General features: G+C 47.2%; 2 protein-coding genes across 4 annotated transcripts in view; one reads left to right on the forward strand and one right to left on the reverse strand.

The window, feature by feature from the left end:
* Positions 1-1,625: 1,625 nt before the first annotated feature.
* Positions 1,626-9,137, reverse strand: DNAJC25 (DnaJ heat shock protein family (Hsp40) member C25). The gene is made up of 4 exons (XM_049796149.1): positions 8,817-9,137; positions 7,079-7,231; positions 5,335-5,805; positions 1,626-2,704 (listed from the first exon to the last, which is right to left on the reverse strand). Exons 1-4 carry the CDS (start codon positions 9,129-9,131, stop codon positions 2,582-2,584), a joined length of 1,062 nt encoding a protein of 353 aa, XP_049652106.1. The 5' UTR covers positions 9,132-9,137; the 3' UTR covers positions 1,626-2,581.
* A 1,773-nt stretch (positions 9,138-10,910) lies between these two features.
* The window catches only part of ECPAS (Ecm29 proteasome adaptor and scaffold), a 63,084-nt gene continuing 54,161 nt past the window's right edge, over positions 10,911-19,833 (forward strand). The window contains exon 1 of one of the 3 annotated variants that reach the window (XM_049796109.1): positions 10,911-11,000. In XM_049796109.1, coding sequence (XP_049652066.1) covers positions 10,979-11,000 — 22 coding nt within the window. In that variant the 5' untranslated portion in view covers positions 10,911-10,978. Of the gene's footprint in view, positions 11,001-11,364; positions 11,522-12,049; positions 12,958-19,833 lie in introns of those variants that run through there. The other 2 variants (XM_049796107.1, XM_049796108.1) reach the window with 2 other exon arrangements.

Consider the following 19,833-nt stretch of genomic DNA (forward strand, 5'->3'; position numbering starts at 1 on the left):
AGTATTGTAACTCCCAGCAGTCTCACTCCTCCTTTTCCTCCCCCCCCCCCGCCCCTTATGTATATAATTGCTTTGTCAACTTTATTTCAAGATAAAGTAGGGCCTGAAAATTTATGCCCAGAAGATGGACATCACTTAGAACTACAATGAGATGTTATGCTAGAAATGCTCCATAGCCTCAGCTAATGACTTATCACTGCAATGCTGACAGCTTTGTAAAGACACATGAGGTTTTTTTTCTATCCTCCATCATGGAGATGTGACTGCAGTGTCATTGCCAAGCAAATTTTTGCTGCAGCCCATGAATTTATGCCTGCAGCTGGTTATTTTCAAAGGGCTCATATGTTGAGAAAAGAGGGAACTCCCAGTCCAATCTGCAGAACAGCTCACTTCCAGCAGGTCATAAAATAGCTGCTGACTTTCCCTTCTCCACTCACTCGGTATCAGGCCACAGTTTTGGAGATAATACACTATTGCCACTAAAAGACACAGTTCTGTCCTCCCCAGGGACTGCCTCTCCATTGGACCAATTTTCTGCTGTAGTGTCAGGTCAGGAAGTTAATCTTGATTAGAACTAACCTAGGCAAAAAGAGAAAACAGAGCAGTGTTTTGGAGTACCTATTTGTATAACCTAAATACTTGGCTTGGGAGTGAAAGGATGGAGCAAAGTGAGGCACCAGGGCAAGAGCAGCAGAGCTGCTAGCCTGTGAAACTGCGGCCACAGGCTTAGATACTCTTGCCTGCACTTGCCTGGTTCTTTCCCAGATATAACTGTCTTACCTAATGATCAACACCATTTTACTTGTGCTTACCTTTACTCCCTTTGTTTCTATCACAGCAGCTTAATTTCCCCCTTGCACTCTTGCAGGAGACTGTGTTTTGAGGGATGAAACAGCAATAGACCCAAGCTGTGAAGGTCCCTCACTTGTGTCCCTGCCACACCGCTACAGTGTCCCTGAGATTACTTCATGAAATCAGGCATAGCTTATTCTAGATACCTTCTCTAACAAGTTTTAGAGTTGAATTGACCATTAAATACAAAGTTAATTCAGTTTACAGCTACACTACATGCAGCAGAGATAAAGGACAAATCTAGCAGTTCCTCTTCTATTTTACTAATGCATACAGAAGTTAACCATTTAGCATAGTACTTCTACCATGCTCTTGAATATGTATTATTTTAAACAGAAAATAGAGGACATTCCAAGAACTAGTGAAAGCTAAACTAGCAAAAGAGGCATAGAGAATAGAAACTCTTCTTCAAAGAGTGAAGACAGGTCACCTTTGCAGAATCAGAAGCGTCTTGTTTCAAAAATTAATCAATAAGCATTTAAAAAACTTTTAGCTATTATAGGCTTTGGCAGGAGTAGCAAGTTCAAGAGCTTCTCTCCGAGAACCAATCTCCACAGAAGCCAGCTAACCTAGCACTGTTTTCAGCAGAAACATTTCTGAGGAACTTGCTGTTACAGATGTGATAAACAACAAGAGAAGCCCAACCAGGCTATGCTCCCCACCTGCCCCTTCCCCAGTAAAATTCCTGAATAGAAATATGGTAAGAGAATCCATCTTACCAGCAAAATCATGGAAGCTCTGACCCGAGACACATCACACAGGACACCACAGCATGCTGTTGTGCATTATTTATTCTAAGTACTCTGAGGTCTGACCAGAAGAGATAAACATAAAGGATACTTTAGATTTAGAATTTAAAGCAAATTCAGTATGTATATTATATAAACTTCTATTTACATAAGGCATCAAAATTGCCCTTTTTAAAAAAGGGTCATTTTCCCTTTTACCAATACTTTGGTGAAAGAAAAGTCACATGTAGTAGACTAGTATTCACTGGTATACTACTACTGAACAAGCAGGTACAATCCAACATACAAGATGAAAAACCAAACACAAAAGATCTAAGCATACTATTTCATTAATCACTCTGTAAAACAAATAATCACTCTGTAGAAAAAAAATTAAGGCTTGTTTGCATCACAATAATGATCAATCATGCATCATTTACTCGCACAAAGAATAAAATTCATTTCCAACTGGAACAGGAACAGCAAGAGAAGTAGTCTGGTATAATCCCCATATTGTCTACATTAGAAAACAATTTGGCATCTTAGAAAGTAGATTGAAAAGTAGGGGGAAAGAGAGAGAAAAACAGAAAAGGGCCTTGCTTCAGAACCCTTCATAAGCATTTCCAGTGTCCTTCTGCAGGAACCCTTCAGTTTAAAAAGATAAAAACAGGACTTTCAAAGACTGATCTAGAAACATATTCTAAAGACTAAGGTTATGGTTCCATTGATCATGATATATGAAATATGTAGATAAAATACATTGTTTGGAATAATGAATTCCACACCGAGATCCCCAAGTAAATGGCATCTATACATTGAGCTGAGCCTGTTTAATAGGTCTGATCTATAAAAATGGTAAACCTGTATTAATTTTCGGCCTGATTTAATAATTCCTGAGTTTTAGATCACTGCTGAGCCACAGCAGACAAAACTCTGAATGATGTAGTGAAAAGTTTTACAAATAATTTTCAACATTAGCACAGACTTTTTTTCAGCAACTTTCAATCGTCAATAAAAGTCAGTCTTCCAGGTCCTTCATTTTTCATCCAGCGCCGATATCTCTTCCATCGAGGATCCAAGGCCATCTTCTTCTTTAACTCCTCCTCTTGTTGTCGTTTATAGACCTGACAGACAGACAAAAGTTTTTAGTAAGGCTGAAGAAACAGCTTAAGTGAAACTCAAGGAGTGGGTGTAAGCATTCATAGTTCAACTGGCTTATTGTTTTTACAGAAGACTGAATTGCAACATAGAAGCAGACCTTGACCAAGGAGCACCTTCAGCTGAGGAGCCTACTGGCTGTCATTGAGATGCTTTGCATTTTTGCTGAGAGTAGAACTACCTCCTTGTAAGGCCATGTTGCAAGCTCCAAAACTTTTTTTGCTGAAGAACTAAATGCTCAAGCATTTCACAAAATTTACAGTAAAGAACTGCTAATGCTCAGAAAGCTACATTTTGAGTCCCTCCTCAGCACACATACCATTCAACACAGTTCAGCTCCTCACTTTAGCTGTTTTCCCATTTCATTGTCTAGATAGAATACTGCTATGGAACTTTTTATTCCTAATTAAGTTTCTCAATTAAGTGTATTAACATCTCTGCATTAAGTATTGGCAGTACCAAATGATAAGTAATTACACTGTCAAGAAATGGTGCCATTGTAACGAAATCCACAATTATGAGAAGAGTCAAGTATCTAAAAAAGAGCAACAGCATCTGCATTTTTATTCTGGAAGGCAGTTCATGTAGATACAGCCAGCGTAAATCTCAGCCCCATACAGGTTTATGTCATCTCAATGTCATCTGACTTCTTTCCAGAAAGGAATTAAATTTAAGGTTCTGCTATCCATGAACAAGATTTTAAAAACATTAGAGATGGCTTTAAAAATACACCAGCTCAATGTTCAGTTATCATACAAGTTTTAAGAATTACTAGGAAATTAATGGCGGGGGGGGGGGACACCACCCAAACATTGTGGAGCTCCATGATGTACCTGTGTATTGAATTCTTGGTCTTTCCCACCCTAAAAAGGCATTGGAAAACTGAACAACATGCAGATAGGCATCTCCAGTGATCAAAGAACAGAGAAGCTTTTGGGGAAAAACACCTAAGCATATTTTTCAGCCTAAAGAAGACACAACTAAGTTTCAAGTACAGATATGGTAGTGGTACACAGGAGCACTTGTAGCACAAGAGAAGAGAATAAAGCATGATTATTCTCCATTTCCAGTAATACAAAAACCAGTAGGTGTCCATGTGGTTTCAAAAAAGCCATCTTCTACATGTATTGCTGAACTCATGACCAGATGGCACAGCAGACACTGGAAGTTTTAAGGCATTCAGGGAGTGACTAAGTTTGTTAAAGAAAAACTCATTAAAGCAATTACCTACAAAGACACCATTTCCTTTTCAGGAAGTCCCAAAGCTGCAAATTACACTGGATAAATATTGCTATACAGGTGCAACTTTCCTGTATTCTTCACTAAAAATCAACTGCTGGCCACCACAGGAGAAGAGTTTGGGCTAAACAGATTTCACTTCTGGCAAATACAGCTCTTTTATATTCAGTGACCAAAACATCACTAGTTAAAAACAGATTGGATCCCAACCATGTATTTTTCCTCTACAACAACACGATATTCACCCTATCTTACTTTTTCCATATAACATCTCCTTTGACTAGTAACATTGCTAGAAAACAATCTGCAAGTCCAAAGATCAAGTAAACCCATCATAATTCAACATGTGTATGTATGTGTCAGCTAACCCTTTCCTTACATTAGCATCAATTTTACTATTTTCCTCTTCAAGTGTCTACATTAATTTACCCTACCTACTTTTCGAGATGCATTCTCTTATCTTTGGTGCCCTGCCAGCAGCAGAGGCAGTTCTGCCACCATCACATTTCTTTTCCCAGCATATGCAGAGCAGCAGCAGCATCTCTTCTTCCCCTTAAGCAGGCAGAGTTTGGATTCCCAGTTTCTCTTCTAAAAGCCTCCCACCCAGATGGCCCACAGATGAGCTTCTGCAGAACAATAAAAGCGTTCTGTCTATCTGCCACTCCCCCGTACCAAAGTCATTCTGGACTGCAAATTCCATGCTGTGGCTAATGTTCTTTCACAGAAAGATTAAAAAAATACATACCGACTATTTAGTAACGGGCTACCCATGGCTAGAGTTAACAGTTATGCCCAGTGGTATTTCATATGCCACCTTTACTTGAATAGGTATACGGCACAGCAATGACAGTCCCTGACCCACTGAAGGAGAAAGAACTATCAAGGGACAGTTTAAAAAAAACAAGCTAGGAATTAATGGCTTAGAAGACTGATGAAATAGGAGTTTCAGATGATCCAGGTAATTCTTATTATAAATTACTACTGTCAGGAGAACAGTCTTCAACCTACTGTATTAACTTTGTCATACCACGTTGTTACAAGAAAGCCTTTTGTCAGATTCAACTAAGTGTTGTATGCATAGATTCCCTAACAGTCACAGATAGATGCCCCCAGACCAAGCAAATCCCTTCCTATATCCATGTGCATGGTCAGAAGCTGTTGTCTACAAGTCCATGAGCACAAGAAGTGGAAGAAAACACAACCGAGTGGTTGTCTAACAGTTTTCAATTTAGAAAGCAATAGCTAAAATTGAAGCAATGCTTCACACATCCCTGTCCCAAGCACCTTCACAAAACAGCTGTTTTTACTCTGGGAGTGCTAGGTAACTAACATTAGCTTTTCCACTAGAGCTACTCACCTCATAGTTTTCTCGTATCCACAGTTGCCGTTCAAGAAAGATTTCCTTCTGATGATCTTCTAGGCTGTCAAACTGAGACTGAGACATTTTCATGTACCTTCGTATGATATACAGCTTCTCTTCCACACCATACTCTTGCCCTTTAATAGTGAAACGATAAATCCACCAACAATACCAAACTATGTATTTGCACAAGTAAAAAGGAGCAAGAATGATCTGAAATAGAAGGATATCATATATCCTGGGCTTCTGATAACCGCCTTTTATATCTATTTTATTTTTAATGATGTCTTTGATGATTTCTTCCTCTTCTTCACGAATTTCTTCTTTAGACCGCCTGTTCTTGCCTTTTTCTTTAGTCTTGTTGAGTAAACCTTGCTGCCTGGCAATCTCAGTAGCTTGTATACGGTATTTTGGCACTGTTGCTAGGTAATTGATAGCTTCATTGTAACTACTCCACCAGCTGAAGAACTGTAATTGAAGAACAATAAAAATAAAAAACCATGGTTTTATACAGACACATTCCTATTTGGAGGTTTGCCAGGAAAAAAAATAATACTGCTGTCATACCCCTTTAATCACAATTACATTACCGCAGTTATAATTATTCTTCCAAACTTAGTAAAGCATCTGGAAAACAGATGTATAGATGTGTATCTCGCAGCAATATACAGTGATGAGGAAGGACAAGCAGACACTGTTCAGGTTGGTTTTGTTCACAAGAAAATAGTAATCTCCTGAAAGTTAATGCTAGGCTGTGCCAGCCATTCTCAGAAGCTCCCTGTGCTGGTTTTGGCTGGGATAGAGCTAATTTTCTCCATAGCAGCTTGCAAGGGGCTATGTTTTGGATTTGTGCCAAAAACCACGTTGATAACACAGGGATGTTTTCCTTACTGCTAAGCAGTACTCACAGAAGAGTCAAGGCCATTTCTGCCTCTCACCCCACCAGCTGAGTAGGCTCAGGGTGCACAAGAAATTGGGATGGGACACAGCTGGGACGGTTGACCCCAACTATGGATTTATAAATAAAGTAGCTGGTATAGGAACATTTAATTATAAAATTGTTATCCACTTAAAATAATTAATTAAACATGGATTAAGTACCTGGCAATCTCATTAGTCTGACAGGATTCACTTCACAAGATTCAACAACCCTCTCTAACCTCCAGTTACCTGCTGAATTTCAATGAGGACCAAAAACCCCAAACAGCAAATCTGAAATATACTGCCTGGGGTGAACATGTGTACTGGCACAACTTCTTTAAAAAAAACCCAGCATTTCTCACCATTCACCAAAACAAATGGTGGACATATACACTTTATACAACCTTAACAAAGGCCAAGAAGCAGAAACAACAGAAAGCAAGAGACAAATCAGTTTACACAGACATTTACACTGAATTTGCAATCATCTGGCAGCTGGACTGCAGGAAAGTGACTCCACTTACAGCCAAAATAAGAAATAAGAGGTGAAATGAAACTCTGCCATTGGAAGCAAGTCTGAAGAGAAATAAGGTACTTGATTGAATATGCCATTGGAATTTATTATTAAAAGCTGTCAAACTCTGATCAACATATTTTTGTTCTATCTTCCAATATCCCACTAAAAAGCAAGCTATCTGCACCACAGAATAAGCCGCCTGCTCACTGACACTGTTTAACACCTGGCACATTATGAGAGCTACAGATACTTCTCTTCCCACTCAGAAACTCACTGAGCAGTGTCACAAACATGGAATTTTACCTGGAACACGGAGATGGCACACACCGTAACTAGAATCACTATCCTGACATCCACTTTAGGTGCCAATCTCCTGCTGTAGTAGTGATAGTAATGCCTGTAATACTCTTCAGGATGATCCAACATGTAGTCGTAATCTTTACGCATCTCTTCATCCTGCAGGAAGAGATGAAAAACATGCACGGGTTCAGATTCCTGTTTTCACTTACTCTGTTATAGCTGTGTTTTACACCTCATTAATGACCATGCTGCTGTAAAATTGGCAGTAGCTCGACCAACTATGAAGCACAGAGGAAAATCTTTGTTCCTTTTCTCATATTCTCTATTAATTTGTTCTCATACTCATCTGCCCTCATACATCTCACATACGTGGTCTTAAATGAGTAAGCACGCACTGCATGAAGACATTTAACACTGAAATAAAGACAGGCAACCGAAATCCAGATAATAAGGATTTTTAACTCCTGCATGGGAAATCCAGATGGACTACAGTTAGTAAATATCACTCAGGAAAAGACTTTCAAATGAAGAGCCTGTTAAGAGCTTGTTTTACAAGTCTTCTAGAATTAGCTTACAAGGCTGTGGAATCTGTCCAATGGAAGACCATTTCAAAACCTCATTGTTCGCATTTTCTTCGGAGTTTTTCTCATTTTCACCCACATAATTAAGAAGTGATAAATCTAATTTTTTCAGCCTCAGCTGCATTCCTTTCCTACCCGCAAAAAAAATATTCCCTTTTTTCTCCCTTGCAGCCTTAAAACACTTACAGGTTTCTTTCTCCCATTCCTGAGTTCCATCTTTGCCAAGCCACACATATTTTGCCCTGATAAGCCTCCCTTACAGATCCCATATGCTACTTGAGTCGCTGTTACTTTTTTGTTTAAAGGTATACCTCTAAGATAAAGCCCAGCCGGTTCATTTTAAATACACCGGGATTTCCAAGAGAACTTTATCCTGCCCCCCGCCGCACTCTTGGGCTGGTTATTGAAGAAGTTTTTGCGTTTTTTCCCCCCGCCTTCCCTGACTGCTGGCAGGAAGCAAGCCGGTTAAGTCCAGACAAAGGAAGGCAAACCCGAAGCCGCAGAGCCTGCCGAGATGCACCCGGCAGGTGTAAACCCGAGGGGCTCCGACCCTCCCCGGGGAAGAGACACCTGCGGGATGCGCACGGCCGGAGTCAGGCAGAACCCCGACGTTTGAGCCGCGTCTCTTTTGACGCACGCTTCAGGTACGGATGCGGCAGGCGAGCGAGTCGCAGCCGTCGAGCAAAATTTGGAGGGGATTATGCACCTTCCAGCGTTTTTCGGGTTTTGGTTTTGTTGTGGTTTTTTTTTTTTTTTTTAAGCCACGGTTCTTCCTCTCGCCACATGCGACGGCTTGGCTCCGCTGCCCGCTCCTGGGGCGCTCGCTGCCCGGACGGGTGACCGAAGCTCCGCTGGAGGAGGGAGGCGAGGAGCGTGCGGCGGACGCGCTCGCCCCAGCCCCGCACCTGCCCGCCCGGACACCGAGACCGCTCCCCGCACCAGACCGCCGCGGGAAGCGGCGGCGGCGAGGGCAGACGCGATGCGGGGCCCGGCGCCCTGCCCGCCCGCCCGCCCTCTCTCTCTCTCTCCCTCCCCGCTCCCCGGCCCACCGCCGCCCCCCACACGGCATCCCCCCACCCCGGGGCGGCCCCCTCCGCCGGCCACCCGCGCTGTCTCTTACCGGAGCGGCTCCGGCCGCGGCGGCGGTCCCGCTCTCTCACCTTGAGGGTCTCGTAGGCGGTGGCGATGAGGAGGAACTTCTCGTGCGCCGCTTGCGGGCCACCGCCGCCCGGCGCGGCCGGCTCCCCACGGTAACGGTCGGGGTGGTACTTGCGGGCCAGCTGCCGGTAGGCGCGGGCGATCTCCGCCTTGCTAGCCTGCCGGCTGACGCCCAGCACCTCGTAGCACACGCTCCGCCCGCAGTAGAGCCCCTCCGTCAGGCCCCGCGCCGCCCGCGGCAGGAGCGCCACGCAGAGCCACAGGCACAGCAGCCGAGCCGGCCCGGCACCTCGGCCGCGGGCCGCCGCCGCCGCCATTTTACTGCCGCCGCCACCGCCCGCGCCTTGCGCAGGCGCTTGCGCACGACCCGGGGGGCGGGGCCGGCGGGGAGGAGGCGGGGTCTCCTCGCGGCCGCCGCCGCGAGCAGAGGGGTCGGGACAGAGGGTCGGTCGCGACGGAGCCCGGGCTGGCCGTGGCGATCTTTCTGCTGCTGTGTGTCCCCCCCCTCCGCCTGTCCCCGCTCGTTCTTTCCTCCCGGGGGGGAGGGGGGGAGATCTTTCGAAACTCGCCCCGAAGCCGGCTTTAATTTAAGCTCAGCGTTGCGGGGCTCGGGCTTTGCCCTCCGGTTCGCGTTGTCGGACCGGTGTGATTTAACTGTCGGCTCCCGCAGGGCCTCCCAGTACGCGCACACACGCACACACGCACACGCACACACACACGCACACAGCGCGTACCCCGCGGACGGTGCGTTAGGGAGCGCTCCTGCTGCCTGACGTGCAGGCAGCTGCCCCCGATGGCGGCGGCAAAGGAGAGGCTCTGAGGGGTCCCTCCCTTAAAACGGGCGTCTGGCCTCACAGCTGCTGCAGCAGGTCTACCGCCTTAGACCTTTCTCACCCGAAGGCTCGTTTTGGAAACGAGGACTACGGCCCTGCCTCAGTAGAACTGGCAGGAACGTTGCCTCGATATCGGACCTTTCCCGGGAAAACCGGATTGGCGCTTGATGCTGGCAATACCCGCCACAAAAATACTCTGGCTCGTCAGAGGACGCGCGCTGTTCTTCTCCTGGAAATGGGCATGCGCTTCGGGCCTCCTCTGTCTGTCTCCTTTTTGCGTTAATAAATGTTTATCCCTTCCTTGAGAGGTGGACGAGTCCCAAATCTGCCTCTGCAAAAAAATTCCACCTTTTGCGGCTCATTAAGAGTCCAGCCCCTCAAGTGCTGGAGGCTGACATTGAGCTCCTCAGATCCGGAGCTTAACAAACACAGCAAAACCTGTCCACCGCCAGTTTTGTCCCCCTCCCGCCCCCCGCCCCGAATTGAGAAAGCAGCTAAGTTCTTTGACATGGTGTTAGCCAGGGCTCACTTCTGCCAAGAACGGAGCTGTTGGGAGAGGTCACCGGCTGACCCCACGCCACCTGCAGGCAGCATTAAAACAGCTGGCAAACGGTCGCCACGCTGCCTGCTGTGGGGTACACGCCAGGGGTGTCTTCTTGCAGCCTCTTGCCGGTAAGGCAAGCACCTCATGGAGACTACAGCCGGCACGGGCCGGCTCGGGAGAAGGATGCTGCGGGGTGGTCACGCCTTTCTCCCCCAGTCTCAGCAACCCCAAGCCGGCACGTCAGGGACTTCACAGGGCAGCTTTCTCCCTTTAGCTAACGACTTTGGAACACAATAGCTCAGCAGCAACGGCACGGAACTCTGCTCCTTCTTTCAAAAAAAACCAGAGAGAGTCCTACGGATGCGTTTGTCACGCATGCTGACCCACGGCCACCTCAGCACGGGATGCGGCGGTGCCAGGGAAGGTGGTCGGCGGCGGTCGGAGGCGGTGCCCAGCGGCTGTGCCCGCCGCTGCCAGCACGGGCGACGAGACCCCAGGCCGCGGCAGCCGCAGCCCGGCGGGCGGGTGAAGAGGGCCGGGCCCGGGGCTCGTGCCAGTGCCTGGGCGGGGTGGCGCCAGGCTGTGGGCGGGGCCGTGCCAGGCCGTGGGCGGGGCCGTGCCAGGGCTTTGGCGGGGCCTGCGCCAGGCTGTGGGCGGGGCTCGCCGCCCGCAGGCTGCTGGCTGGCGGCGGCGGCGGCCGAGAGGGGGCGCAGCTGGGCCGCCCGCGGCTCCCCGGGCCGTCTGCCTCCTCCGCCCCGCTCGAGAGCGCGGCCGCGCCGCGGCCGTCATGGAGGTCAGCGCGGACTCGGGTCAGTCTGCTGCCCCCGCTGCCCCTCTCCGTGGGACCCACCGGGAGCCGCGGGCGGGGTGGGAAGGGAGGGAGGGAGGGAGGGAGGGGGGGAGGGAGGGCCGGTATACCCACCCCCCCCCCCCCCCGGCGCGCCCGAGCGGCGCCGGCGGGCCGGTGCGTGTGCGCGGCGGGGGCGGGCGGCGGGGACGATGGCTCAGCTCTTTCTAAATATAAAACGGCAGTGACGGGAGGGCGGGCGCCGCCGGGCCCCGCCGTCCCTTGCGGGGGTTGGCGTCGGGGTAGAGCCGCAGAGAGGAGGAGGAGGAGGAGGGAGGCGGAGGAGGCGGGGGGAGCCGGAGGAGGCGGGGGGAGCCGGCCCGGTGCCTGTGCCTCTGCCTGTGCCGAGCTGCCGGCGGAGGCGAGGGGCGGGAGGCGGGGAGCGGCCGGGGCCGGGCGGCTGCGGCGCCTCTCTCACCGCCTCCCCTCCCTCCCCAGCTGGCAACATGGCTGCGGCCGCCGCGGCTGCCCAGGACGAGCTCAGTAAGTGGCCGCAGCGCCGGGGGCTCCCGATCGGGCGCCGGCCCCGCGCGAGGGGGGGGGGGGCGGCGGCGGCGGCAGCGCCCCCGCTGCGACGGGGCCCAGCTGCCGGCCCGGCGAGGCGGGAACGGCGCGGGGGGGGGGGGGGGCGGCCCCGGCCCCGGCCCCGGCCCCGGCCCCGGGCAGCCATGTCTGGAAGCGGAAACCGAACGCTGCTGCGGCGGCAGGGGCGGCCGCCCCCGCCCCCGGCCCCCACCCCCCCCGCCCCCGGCAGGGAGGGCTGGCTGCGGCCTGCCCGGGCCTGCGCCCTCTCCCGCCGCTGCCCGGCGGCGTGACCTTGCGGGGAGGAGGCGGTGGCTCCTCGCCGGGAGGGAGCCCGCGGGGGCGGCCGCCGGCGGGGCCTGGGGCGGCGGGGCGCGGAGCCGGCAGCACCCCCCCTCCCGTCCCCTGCCCTGCCCCCGGTGCCGGGGTGGCCCCGGCAGCCCGCTGGCCCGGTAGCCCCGCTCCCTGTAAGGGCGAGCGGCCGCTCTTGCGTGCCGGCACTCGCTGTGCTGTGTTCGATCGCTGTCCTCTCCCTGCGGAAGCAGCGTACAAATAGCGTAGGCCGACACACCGGTGGGTTCGCGCAGACCCCTTAGGCGCCGCAGGCGCAGTGCTGTGCCTGCCGGTAGGTGTGCGAGCACAGCCTCGGCCTCTGCGGCTCTCGGCACTCGATGGGAGCAGCCAGAGGCGGAGGTGCCGGCCGCTGCCGCCAAGCGTGCGGGGCCGGGGAAGCCGATCCGGCTGGATCTTCTTGTCACCTCCGGGTCCCTTGCTCAGCCCGGTGCGGTAAACGAGCAGCTTCTCTTTGGAGAAGCGTGTGCAACTTTAAAGAAGGGATTTCCTTTCCCTGCTTTTCCTTGTCTGGGAACGGAGCTGGTTCTTGGACAGCCGTGAAGAGTTCGCGGCAAGATAACGTATGACTCAGCCGAGTGCGAGGGCCCTTGGTTGCCCTGAAATAGCACTTGGCAACCCCCGGAGAGAAAGGGCAGAAGAAATACTTTGAGCATATTTGTGCTATTGGCTTTCAGCTCTAAGGTGTTTCTGTGTGATCTGTCACTTGGGCTTTTCTGTTGTTCTCGGTGTGCTGCTGCGTAGATAACATCCTTGCTCTGCTCTTTGTTAGATGTTACCGCAACTAGGCTGAGCGGAACGAGGCATATGGTAATGGTGGGCATGCCCCTTATGTGCCCAAAGAGCCGGGATCTCATGGCGGAGTGAGAAGGATCTTTCAGTTACCCTGATCCTTGAATCGGGGGACACAAATGCCAAGCTATTTGTTCCATTGACAACTGGGATAAATTGTGATCGTGACCGTGAAAGACCTCACTGCTGCTGTCATCCAAGAGACTCTATTGTCAGTTTTACAATGCTAAACATGATTCCCCTTGGTGAAACCGGTCAGTGTGAGATCTCTTGCTTGTAACTCCTCAGCTTTTATCTGTGTATAATCTAGCTTCCCAGCCTCCAAATCTGATCCTGCAAAAAATTAGCCCTCAGCCATGTGCCGGTTGCTACGCAGCCCTTTGTGTTAAGCTGGCCTGAAAGGACAAATGTCCTTAGATTGAGATTCATGTTAATAATTACGTGATGTCATTCAGGTTATTTGACCACGGCATCCTTCAGAATTGAGAGGTTTTTATTGCTTTGGTTAGAAATCTTTTTTTGGAGGGGAGGAGGAAAGAGAGTGGATTTTTTTCTTTCTGTTTTGGTTTTTTTTTCCCTAGTACCTCATCTGTCACTGAATAGAAGATACTGTAGTCTTAAGTAAAAATTAAAGCTAATGGAAAAAGAGTAATTTCATGTAGAGAAAGAGAGGGAAACTAAACAGCATCCATGTGGGCCTACTGTCTTTTGATACATTTAAATAGTTAAATTTCGGCATATTTGGAAAGAGATCCGTTCCTTTTTAGGTTGATGAGTAGTCCCAAAATAACAAGAATAATTACTGTTAGTTTTAGATGGAAAACCAGTTTTCCTTGCTTTATATGCACATGGCTATAGGAAGCTTTGATGTATAGCTCCAGTCAAACACGTAAACTCTTACTGTTTGCTTAAACTCTGTACAAGGGTGCTGACAATTTTAGAGGACAAATTGTTTGAAGGCAGCATAACAGTAGAGACATGGCAGTTTAAAAATTAATGCAAAATCAGTAAATTGGCCCTGAAGCCATAAGAGTTCAGATGCAAGAGAAGGGAAAGTTAATCTTGAGTAAGAATAGTCAGCCACTCAAATGGAGAGCCTAAGCCTGGCATATTGCAAATATTTGGATTTCAGTATGCTATTCGAGCTTTTATATAAGCTCTTCTATAAAACGGAAGAATAGAATGAAAAAAGATAATATGCTCCCCCTCCCCCCCGCCTTCCCAGATCAGATCTTGTAAAATAACCTGGTGACTGACCTACTTTTACAAACGCCCCCTTAAGTGATTTGGCTGTAGGCACACAACGGGTTACTGGTAGAGCCAGGAATAGCACCAGCAAATCCTGACTCACAGTTTGCCACTGATATATTTTCTCCCGGAGTCTAACACCATTTGAACAAGAATTTGACTCCTATTTTAGTTGTGGCACAATAAACGAGAACTTTATTCTTTCTTCCGCATGCAGAATAGTGCAGAAACAACCGCTTAGCTCTGGAGGGGCTGAAGCGTGTATTTGATTGAGCTTTTGCTTTAGCGGGGACCTGACCCTAAAAACTGCCCTTGCAATCCAGGCAGTGAAGTCGAAACGCCCCTGTGTCCAGTACTCTCTATTTAGTATAGGGCCTTTTGGAGAAAATATGGGGGATGCTAGCATAATGTAATGGTTTTACAGAGTTCAGGTGTTGGAGGAGGGTGGGGGTTTTTTTGTTTGATTTACTGAAACAGTTCTAGAAATGCTTTAAGGTAGCAGTCCCACTAATCTGTCAAAAGGACACTTTTCAGGAAAGTGAAGATAAATTCTGACTTTATGCACAAAATTTTGCTGTCCTGCCCTCTGCTCTGTTTTGCAGAGGACTTGGGACTCTCTTTTTTTGGTTCCTGGGATGCTTTTGCGGTGATCAGTTAAATTGCAAAGCACAGTTAGCTTGACATACCCTAGCCCTACTAGTTTCTTGAGTCAGTTTTCATAAAAAGAAGGGTGTGTTTCACTTGATACTCAACTACACAAATATACATTGCTGAGGGGTCTGTGCAGAATAGCTGACGTGCTGTGCATAATATCTATGAATGCCAGAGGGAGCTGATTCTTTGAGTAAGGACAAGGGGGAGAACCTTGAAATGGAACATGAAATGGAACTGCGCTTAGCTGAACTGACAGGAGATTCTTTGATAAAAAGATGGGTAAACAGTGAACAAGCTACCTCAGTAAGGCTAAGCATTCAAAGAATTCACTTCTGTGATTTTAATTTTAAAAAAAAAAAGGAAGGGAAACGCCCCTGTTATCGGAAGGAAAACATTAAGCTGTTTATTTTATTTACTTTATCCTTTCTGTGTCTTTCTCTCAATTCTTCCCTTTGGCAAGCTACCCTGTGGCAGAACGGGAAGAAGGGGCATGTTGTTTCAGTGAGCAGGCTGGGGTTTTGCTGTTGGCTTGGGAGGCTGCAAGATCAATTCTGTAGTAACAGAGTTAGAAATAACTCTGACCTTCTTATGGCCAGTGTTGCAGGATTTGGAAGTTTATGAAGCACAAGTTAAAGCCTTGTTGTTAAGGTGACTTTTTTGTAAAATTTGATTACTTTATCTGTGTTTTGAAGTCTATTCCCTTCCTTTTTTGCATGAGGCGTGGTCGCAAGGGCTGAAACCTATATTCCTCCTTGTAGTCTTAAATGGAGACTGGGAAGAACCAGAAGAGAAACATGCATTTTCTCACAGATAGGTAACTACATTGCCATGGTAACTTGGGGATTTCAAATTCCAAATACACCATGTCTGTTGACACAAATTGGACACTGCTGCTGGAAATAGGGATACAAAGATGTATCTTGTTTTCCTGCCACTTTGGTTCTTTTGCATACAGTGAAAGGGAAGGTCTCTTCATATGCAATGCCCATTGTTAAATTCGCCATATTTATGTTCATCCTCTTGTAAACAGTTTTTTTTTTTTTTTTTTTTTTTTCAAGAAAACACCACAAAAAAAATGAAATATTGTGTGAAAATACTACACAGCAGTATGGAAAGAAGTTACGATTGAGCCAAAATACACAAATATCTGTTACAAATTTTTGTGTGGACTTAATCATATGTATTTTAAAAATAAAACTATCTGGTATTAGTTTTTCTACTCATGCAGTTCATTCTTGGTTGTGGGTTATTTTGGTTGTTTTTTTTATTTTTAATCCATAGTAAAATGTTGACTGTCATAGCTGTGGCACGTATATGATGTTTCTAAGACTACATCTTAAACCAGACGTGATTTCTCAGGTGTTTTCTAATGTACTGGGTGAGTCTGACAGGGACTATGGTAAGCACATAGTTCATAAGCAGATCCTGGGTGCCGTAGCAATCATCCTTCTTTCAGGAAATTGCTTCCAGCTTTCAGGTTTGTAAAGGGAAACTTGCGAGAGTATCCCAAAAATAATGAATTTAGTGATGCCCTGAAGGGTAGTAGTGATTTCATCTTTTTTGGGTTATTCCTTCCAACAGTCCCTGGCAGAGCAAGGGTCTCTCTACAGTGGAGCAAAGGCTCACCGTGATCTTGGTGTGCCCTACGCTTTTCTATTGCTTCTGACGTGCAAGCTTGTTCTTGGAGCAGTTTTTGAAGAGTCCTGAAGGATAGGGCACAGGGTTTTCCAGTGAAGTCTCCTTCCTTTCCTCCTTTCTCCCTTTCACTTTGACTTTCTCACCTGTGTAAATAAAATAATGGCAATGGCAATCTTTTGTTTTGTTTTTGTAAATTCTCTGGATTGCATTAAAAATTGGTCGTTTGCCTCTGACAGCATGTTCTTCCCCCAGCCCCATGTTCACCAGAGTTGAACTGCAGTAGATTAACTATGGAAGTAACTTTATAAACATACATAACTAGCTAATACAGAGGGTGCTATAGGTGGGACCTAATACCAGGGAAATATTACAGTCCTAAATTTGAGATAAGAGTTTAATGTAAGACTGAGGAAGGAGAAGCCTTTGTAAAATCTCAGATCTCTTAAGTATTGGCTTTTTAGATGGGAGTAAAGCTGTATGTCTAAATTTCATTCCTCCATTACTTCTTTCTTCCAGTGCTTCCAGAAAACTTTAAAAAGTATCTTTAACTGTATTAGCCAACTTTCAGAATGAAAAATTACAGGAAGTGTGTCATTGCATGGACTGCATTTTAAGTTCAATGTTAGCTAGCAAAGGTAAAGACTGAGATGTGTAAAGCTTTCTAATTAAAATTCAGTGCTCTTGCTGTCAAGTTGTGGTAAGATTGCTGTAGTAGTCGATTTCAGGTGCTAAGGCTTATTCAAAATGGTTTGTGGTATCTTTTTTTTTTTTTTTTTTTTCCTATGGTATGTAGCAAAGCAAGTTAGACCTCTTGCTTTACTTATTTTTATTATCGTATAACCTAGTGGTCGCCCCACCTGAAATTACAAATGTGCAGTTTTGCAGTCAGCAGTAGGAGCTGTAAAACTAGATGGAGAAGGTTTTGGCTTCGTTCTTAAGAACTTGTGAAGTGCACAATGTGGGAATGTGAGACAGGTTGGGAGCAAACCCTTTTTGTCTTGTTTGATGCCTGATGCGTAGTGGTCTGCTCGCCGGCGCAGGCTGGACAGGGAGGCTAGCTGAAGGCTGTGAGAAGACAAAAGGCAGAGAGGGAAAGGAGCTTGCCCCGTGCCAGCCAGCCAGCCTCCACCAGCATGGAGGTGGGACACAGTATCTGACTCCCAGATATTGCATCCCCTGCTCCTCTCCTGGACCATTGTGTGTGGTGCTTTAAATCTCCAGGGTTTATGCTTTCCCATAATGAATGCTGTCAGCTTGAGAGATGGTCTTAATTGTTAGTAGAATAAAAACTGGGGAGAAAATGGTTTATGTGCAATAGTTGGGAGGGTTTATAGCTCTTTGTTTTCCTGTCCCGCTGCTACGGATACAGCCTGCATCGGCAGCACAGGAGAGTGCTCTGGCAAACTCCTGGCCAGTTTCTTGACTGCAACCAGGCGACTAGTCTCCTTGAATTTGCTGAAGAGTCCTGTTGTGCCTGTGGTTAGGGGAGGGATACCTGATGGCAGTTTAGGGCTTAACTGACTGGGCAGCAGAGAGATGGGAAAAGTAATAAATCTATCTCACAGGCAGTGTAAACAAGGGGGTAGCTTTTTTTTTTCTCCTGATCTCTACTATTATCACAATTCTGGTTGCTGCTTGTAACAACAGAATAATGGAGGAGGCTGGACATGGGGTCGATGCCTGCAGTTCAGTGCATTGCTGCACTTCCCGCGGGCACCTGTGGAGTGGTTTCTGTGCCATTCGGAAGATGTGTGAAGTCCAGCAGCTACAACAAATGGCTTTAGAAACAACTCCACTCGTGTTTCCTTACCCTTGAGTCTGACCTGTTGCCATGTGAAGGAACATGTGGTCGGGGAGGTTCCTCAGTTGTCTTGCTTGAGGACTGTGGGTCTGCAGTGATCCTCTGGAGTTCCAGGTCCAACGGGAAAGATTTGATAATTTCATTCATTGTTTGAGTTATTTCAGCTGCTTGGCATGGCCTAAGCAGCCCTCTAGTGCTGGTGGGGTCATCAGACACTGTGGAGGCCCTGGAGGGGGCGTATGACATGAAAGGGAAGGTGAAGAGAGAAAGAAATTGTTAGGATTTAAAAAAAATAATTGGAATATGAGGTAAATGTCTTGAAGTCCTTGACTAGCTGACAGCCTGATTGTTCCATGAAATCTCTCTGAAACAAGAGATTGACTTGCAAGTCAGTTTGCATTGTAGGTGCTGCAGAGTTTTGGCTTGTAATTTCCCCGACAGTAAAATTTTGTAGTCTGTCTTTTCAGCTGCCTGTCATATTTGCTCAGCAGAAAATAAAACATTGGCAGTGATATGTTTATGTTTAATCTGCAGCTGGCAGGGGAGGAATGATGCTGTGAGGACTCTTACTATGGGGATAGCACAGATTTGAAAATAAGACAGTAAAGGCTTCTGCAGCTACACCATGACAGGTTTGCTGGCTAGAGTAGTATTTGCATTTGAACACCCTTCTTTGTTCATTTAAATCCCAACCATATCCGTTCACCTCAGTCTTTACCTCTGCCCTGTACCAGTGCTTTTTGGGTTTTGCCTCTGCGGTCCTTTGCAGCCAGCTCAGTGATCCTCCTTGGCTGAAGGCGGGTTCTCCTTGGTCTCCTTCTAATCTCAGTTTGCAACAGGTCACTTTAGATTAGTCTTTGGGGGAATGATTTCCTCCTTGTAAGATGTTTTAAGACCTGTAGTCTCTTCAAAAGTCCCGGATCTCCTTGCTGCCTGTGTATGTGGCCACCAGTGCTGCAGTACGGTGGAGAGAGGCTCCTGATCCCATCCGTGCACAAGGATTCTTCTCGGTCTGGCCAGGGAGGTTTCACTTTGCTTCTAGTTTAGCTGTGGGGGCAGCTGCATGCTGGCACTTAAAATAGGGACTCTTCCATGCTTTTTGTAAAGACAGATGGTCCTCAGCCCTTGTGCTTGAGCTGCTGACAGAAGATTTTGGTCTCATCTGTTTCATTGAAATTATCTTCTGCTAGCTCACTGAGGAAACAGATGTTATTGCTCGCCCCCACCCCCATTCTCTTGGTCTTGTAGGAGTTGCAGCTTCTACCTCTTTGCAGATGTTAAAATTTTTTTTTTGCCTGTTCCTTCCTGGGTTTTGGGAGGAGACCTGATGTCTAGAGGAAGGTCAATTTGTTACAACACTCCAGCTGCTTCATAGAGTGATTAATGAGAGCTTTGTGTTTTAAGTTACAGCAGTATGTCCTGTGTTTCATGCTTGTGATCTTGTTCCTATTGATGGTAATGCTGTCTTTTGCAAAAAGGATCAAAAAATTCTAACAAATCAGTAACTGATTCAGTCAACATTTGTACAGCTTTGTAAAGATTTTCTGGAAGACCTAAGTGGTTTAACAGAAAGTTGTGGGCAAAACAGGTTAGCCTGTGTCAAGATGTCCTATGAATACTCCCATGAGTATCAAATTCACCCTGGAACAGCAGTCTCAAGCTTTTGGAGAACTTGTTTTTTCACTTTGTAGCTTCTTTCTTGTGCTTTCAGGTGTGCAGCCTGTTTATTTGTACGCAACTGCCATGGTGTGGCTTGCCCCAAGCTTGTAACTTGTGCTTTCCTTTCTGT

This window comes from Accipiter gentilis, chromosome Z, assembly GCF_929443795.1.
Source record: "Accipiter gentilis chromosome Z, bAccGen1.1, whole genome shotgun sequence".
NCBI lineage: Eukaryota > Metazoa > Chordata > Aves > Accipitriformes > Accipitridae > Astur > Astur gentilis.